Below are 5,877 nucleotides of genomic sequence, written 5' to 3'. Positions count from 1 at the left end.
GGGGCAACTTTGTAAAGTTATTACATTTATACATTATTTTTTTTTAAATCTATGTGAAACAATTTTAAACAACACTTACTTTGAGACAAATCGTATTGATTGGAGGTACAATTGGAAAAAAGAAATTAAAATTGCATTAAAAAACTAAACATTTATTTTGCGACCGAGGGAGTATATACCAGAGATAAAACACAAACATATGATATAGCCAATTCCAACTCAAATTTTACACAAATTATACAGTATAACTGATTATTCATGATAAAGTTGGAGTTGGAGCTAAAAGGCTTAATTCCATTGACTCGTGATATATTTATTTATGGTCGTTACCTACCCTTATTTAGAAGCTTACATTCACCAGTTATTATAAAAAAAGAGAAAATTGGTCTTCTAGGATGTGGTCTTAATAATAATCTTGACTTGCCATTTTGTCAAAAGAATCTAGACTTACATACTCGGTTGCTTTGCTTATCTATGATTTATGTGGCCTGTATACAGCCGCGTAAAGTTACTGTACCCAGATTGAAAGAAAAAAAAAGAAGAGAAAAAATACACAATAATCCCAATAGCATAATTGTAAGGTAGCAGCTAGCAATATGATATGAGAGTTAAATGGCAGAAACTGCAGTATTGTTTGCCCTGGGGGAAGTGTTCCAGTTCCTAAAAGAAGAAACAAATCTTTTGAGAGGTGTACACAGAGATTTTTCAGACATCAAAGATGAACTTGAGAGCATTCAAGTCTTCCTCAAAGATGCAGACATAAGGGCTGCGGATGAAGCAGACATCAATGATGGAATAAGAACTTGGGTGAAGCAGCTGAGAGAAGCATCATTTCGCATTGAAGATGTCATTGATGAATACCTTCGGTTGATACATAGGGCCAATCCTCATGGACGTGGATCTTTAGTCAACAAGGTTACAAGCCGAATCAAAACTTTGATTCCCCATCATAAAATTGCATCAGAGATTCAGGACATCAAGTTGTCAATTCGTGGAATCAAGGAAAGAAGCCAGAGGTATAACTTTCAAATTTCACACGAGCAAGGATCCTCAAGCCAAAGAAACCGCAGTGGAGAGACAGAAAATGGAAGATGGCGTGATCCTCGACTGTCTTCCCTTTTCATTGAAGAAACAGAAGTTGTAGGCATTGAAGGCCCAAAAGAAGAATTGTCTGGTTGGTTATTGGAAGGTATATCTGAGCGCAAAGTGATTTCAGTGGTGGGAATGGGGGGTATAGGAAAAACTACTCTTGCCAAGCTAATTTTTGACAGCCAAAAGGTAACAACAAACTTTGATTGTCGTGCTTGCATCACAGTTTCTCAATCATACACTGTGAGAGGTTTGTTGATAAACATGATGGAGCAATTTTGTCGGGGAACTGAAGACCCTCTTCCACTGATGTTGCACAAAATGGATGACCAGTCACTGATTATACAAGTAAGGCAATACCTGCAACATAAGAGGTATTTGGTATTCTTTGATGATGTTTGGCAAGAAGATTTTTCCGACCAGGTTGAATTTGCCATGCCTAATAACAATAAAGGTAGTAGGATCATAATCACTACTAGAATGATGCATGTTGCAGAATTTTTCAAGAAATCCTTTCTAACTCATATTCATAACCTGCAACTTTTGCCTCCAAACAAAGCATGGGAACTCTTCTGTAAGAAAGTATTTAGATTTGAACCTGGTGGGCATTGTCCACCAGAGCTTGAGGCTGTGTCAAAAGAAATTGTTCTAAAATGCAAGCAGCTACCTCTGGCAATTGTAGCCATTGGTGGTCTACTTTCAACAAAATCTAAAACAATGATTGAATGGCAAAACGTGAGTGAAAATATGAGATTGGAATTGGGACGTAATGCCCATTTAACCAATCTAACAAAGATTTTATCTCTCAGTTATGACAGCCTGCCGTACTATTTAAAACCATGCATTTTGTATTTTGGTATATATCCAGAGGATTACTCCATTAATCATAGGAGACTAACTAGGCAATGGATAGCTGAGGGGTTTGTCAAATCTGATGAGAGAAGAACTTTGGAGCAAGTGGCTGAGGAATACTTGTCAGAATTGATTCACAGAAGTCTGATTCAGGTCTCAAATGTTGGCTTTGAAGGGAAAGTTAAAACATGTCAAGTCCATGATTTATTGCGGGAAGTGATCATTAGAAAAATGAAGAATTTAAGTTTCTGTCATTTCGTGCATGAAGGTGAATCTGTCGCTGTTGGAATATCTAGACGCCTATCAATAGCTTCTCATTCCAACAATGTGTTGATGAGAGCAAACAATTCACATTTTCGTGCTATTCATGTTTTTGGAAAAGGTGGATTGTTGGAGCCTTTCATTGGTAAATTATGTTCACAGTCTAGGATATTGAAGGTACTTGACATTCAAGGTACGTCTTTGAATTATATTCCTAATAATTTTGGGAATCTTTTTCACTTAAGGTACTTAAACCTAAGGAATACAAAAGTAAAGGTTCTTCCTAAATCTATTGGTGAACTACAGAACTTAGAGACATTGGACTTAAGAGACACATCTGTTCATGAGATGCCAAGTGAAATAAACAAGCTTACAAAGCTACGGCACCTTCTTGCTTTCCATAATAATTATGATGCAAAGTATTCTCTTTTGGGATTTACAACCGGTGTGTTGGTGAAAAAAGGTATTAAAAACTTGACTTCCCTTCAAAACCTATATTATGTGGAGGTCGATCATGGGGGGGTAGATCTCATTCAAGAGATGAAAATGTTAAGGCAGTTAAGAAGGTTAGGTTTAAGGCATGTAAGAAGAGAACATGGGGAGGCCATAAGTGCTGCAGTAGAAGAGATGCAACACCTTGAATCACTTAATATCACTGCAATAGCAGAGGATGAAATTATTGACTTAAACTTTGCGTCAACCCCACCAAAACTTAGGCGGCTTCATTTGAAAGCTAAACTAGATACATTGCCTGAATGGATCCCAAAATTGGAGTATCTTGTTGAGATAAAGCTGGCTTTATCCAAGCTGAAAGATGATCCAATGCAGTCACTAAAAAACTTGCCAAATTTACTGAAGCTATCTGTGTGGGACGATGCTTACGATGGTGAAATTTTGCATTTTCAAAATGGAGGATTTCAAAAATTGAAAGAACTGATTCTCAGTTACTTGAATAGACCAAATTCTATTCTTATAGAGAAAGGAGCTTTGATTTCTCTTGAGTATATAAGATTGGAAAAGATCCTCCAACTGAAGGAGGTACCCTCTGGCATCAAACACTTGGATAAACTCAAAATCTTTGAATTATCTGATATGCCAGATAAATTTGTTAACAGCATTGAACCAGACAAAGGACACAGCTACTGGATTATCAAGCATGTTCCTCTTGTTTTCTTTCGTCGTTGGGTTGGCCCAAAATTCTATGATTATGAGATTCACACTATAAAATCATCCTCCAAGGAGTCCTGAGCTAAAGAGAATGCTCTATGGTATCTAGACAGCTTCAAAATAATAAGGTACCTCTCCTCTGATCGCGCCATGCTTCTCTTATTTATCTTTAATAGGCTTGACATTTTCACTATTCTTTCTCTTCAAAATAAATGAAAAATATATATATAATTTAATAGGAGAGTAAATGGACATAAATGAAACACCAAATTCATTATTCAAAAACACCATTTTCTGGCCTGAGTGTGAATGCATTTTAACACTGAGTAGACTCATCAGGTGGTAAAACTGGTTGCAAAAGGGAACCTGATGAGTTATTTCACAAATATCTTGTGAAATAACTGAAGATACTTTTCATGAACGATGCTGGTTATAACTTTTATTGTACTTTTATTGATTTAAATTTCGATGTGCTATCATATCATGTAATGCAATTTGGCAGTGGCATCCAGTTTTATAGGGACGCTTCATTTAACATGATCAATTAAATTGCAACTGTATAAGATAACTGACTAGATTATTTATTGTGTTAATGTGGACAGAAATTCGGGTTCTCTGTGTTACAGCTCAAAGGTGTCGTATTTTGTTCTTCATTTCTTATATGGTGCTTCAATTCGAAATAACACATTTTCTCCTCATCCTGCACAAATCAAGGAAAATGTGGATTCCATTCACTAAGTGACTTTGGCTTTTCTATTTTATTTGTTATTTGCTGTTTTATAATTTGGTTGTGGAAGCTTTGATTCTAAACCTTGTAACAAAAAAAAAAGACCTATATCTGGACTCCTTTCAGACAATCAGACGTCTTTTGACATTACTTTCCTACTTTTTCAATTTCTAGAGTTTAAGATTGGTGGGAGCTTTCCTTAACCATTGGCCTAAGGGCACTGGTTAGCAAGATCCATGAAGGAAAAGAGCTTTTAGTATAGTGTTGTAGGCTCTGTTTGGTAAAAATAGCGGATAGCTGATAAGCTAACTTATAGCTTATAGCTGATGACTGATAGCTTATAGCTTATAGCTGATGATTGATAGCTTATAAGCTAACTGAAGTGTTTGATAAAACTAGCTGATAAATGTAAAATGACATAAAGGGCATTCTTAATTTATAATAAAATCATATCAAATAATATTTAAGTATTTGTAATTTCGTAATCTAAATTTTCTTTAAAAATACTTTAAAATAATGAAAGGTATAATTTCATTAAAATGTAACACAATTGATGGTATATTTTTTAAAGAATAATCCAGAATAAAGAACATGTCCGTGAGCTTAAAAAAATAATAAAGAGCATAACACTAAGGTATATTTTCATAAAAAATATAAATAAATAAAAACTGAAGGTATATTGTTGCGTTGCGTCAATTTTTTGTAAGGCATATTAAAAAAAAATAACAACGAAAGCCATAGAGTAAAAAAATAACACTAATAGTATATTGTTCCTTAAAAAAAACTATTAGTATATTGTTCTGTAAAAAAAAAATGGTATATTGTATACAAAGAATTACAAAGAAAGCGGGTTGGTGTATTTATTAACAAGGGCTAGTAATATTTTCTAAAAAAAAATAGACAGTGGTATTTATTATGGAGCTATATTATAATAAATTGTAGTGGGTAAAAATGGAATTTAGATGAAATAATAAGGGTAAAAGTGGAAGAAAAAGTGAGAAGCTATAAGCTATAAGCTCAAACGCTACTTGGAATAGCTTCTGAAAAATAGCTTATAAGCTCATGAAATAAGCTATAAGCTCATGGTGAAAAAGTGTTACCAAACAGAACTTTTTTTGTCAAACGAACTTATAAGCTAATTTAGGTGTCTTACCAAACAGTGCCTTAGTATTAAATGAGTGGAATTAGTTACTGATTCATTTTCTAGTACATTGGAATTAATTAGAACCATTACGTACATTGGAAATTCCAATTACATTGAATGATCAATCGGTCCACATTTTCAAGATCTTTTGTGAGCTCCTTTTTAAACTCCCAAACAATTTTTACTAAATAGAATGTGAAAAGTTTGTTCAATTTACTATATATTTCCCATCCCAACGACAATCCTTCAACTCCTTTTCAAACTCTCTCGGTAACAATGGACGATAGAATGAGCGACTTAACAGATTCAATCCTCCTTTACATCCTCTCCTTCCTACCAACCAAACTCGCTGCAACAACAACCATCCTCTCAAAGAGATACAAATCCCTATACCTCCAACTTCTCACCCTCCACTTCGACGATCAAACCTTCCAACACTTCAATTCCTTCATCAACTTCACGCGACACTACACTCCCAATCCATTCCTTCACCTTCAAAACTACAAGCTGCAATGCAAAACGTCTCAATCAGATTCTTAACTTAGTTTTTAAAAACTCACGAATCAAGAATCTCTACTTTCTTACAGTCGTTTCTCGCAATATCCTAGCAGTTGAATTGCCTCCTCGTGTTTTTACT

At 34.7% G+C, this 5,877-nt stretch overlaps 1 protein-coding gene across 1 annotated transcript; it reads left to right on the top strand.

The window, feature by feature from the left end:
* Positions 1-418: 418 nt before the first annotated feature.
* LOC25488534 (disease resistance protein RPM1) lies at positions 419-4,246 on the top strand. The gene is made up of 2 exons (XM_013603418.3): positions 419-3,497; positions 3,972-4,246. The coding sequence occupies exon 1, from the start codon at positions 613-615 to the stop codon at positions 3,448-3,450; it is 2,838 nt and encodes a 945-aa protein (XP_013458872.1). The 5' UTR covers positions 419-612; the 3' UTR covers positions 3,451-3,497; positions 3,972-4,246.
* The last annotated feature ends 1,631 nt before the right edge of the window (positions 4,247-5,877 follow it).

Source organism: Medicago truncatula, chromosome 3, assembly GCF_003473485.1.
Source record: "Medicago truncatula cultivar Jemalong A17 chromosome 3, MtrunA17r5.0-ANR, whole genome shotgun sequence".
In the NCBI taxonomy this organism is placed as follows: domain Eukaryota; kingdom Viridiplantae; phylum Streptophyta; class Magnoliopsida; order Fabales; family Fabaceae; genus Medicago; species Medicago truncatula.
Note: the sequence above shows the minus strand (reverse complement) of the source record. Positions and strands in the feature narration are given on the sequence as shown.

Bases quoted from the DNA above. Each gene is read 5' to 3' on its own strand.
- LOC25488534 (XM_013603418.3), top strand. From the start codon at position 613: ATGGCAGAAACTGCAGTATTGTTTGCCCTGGGGGAAGTGTTCCAGTTC.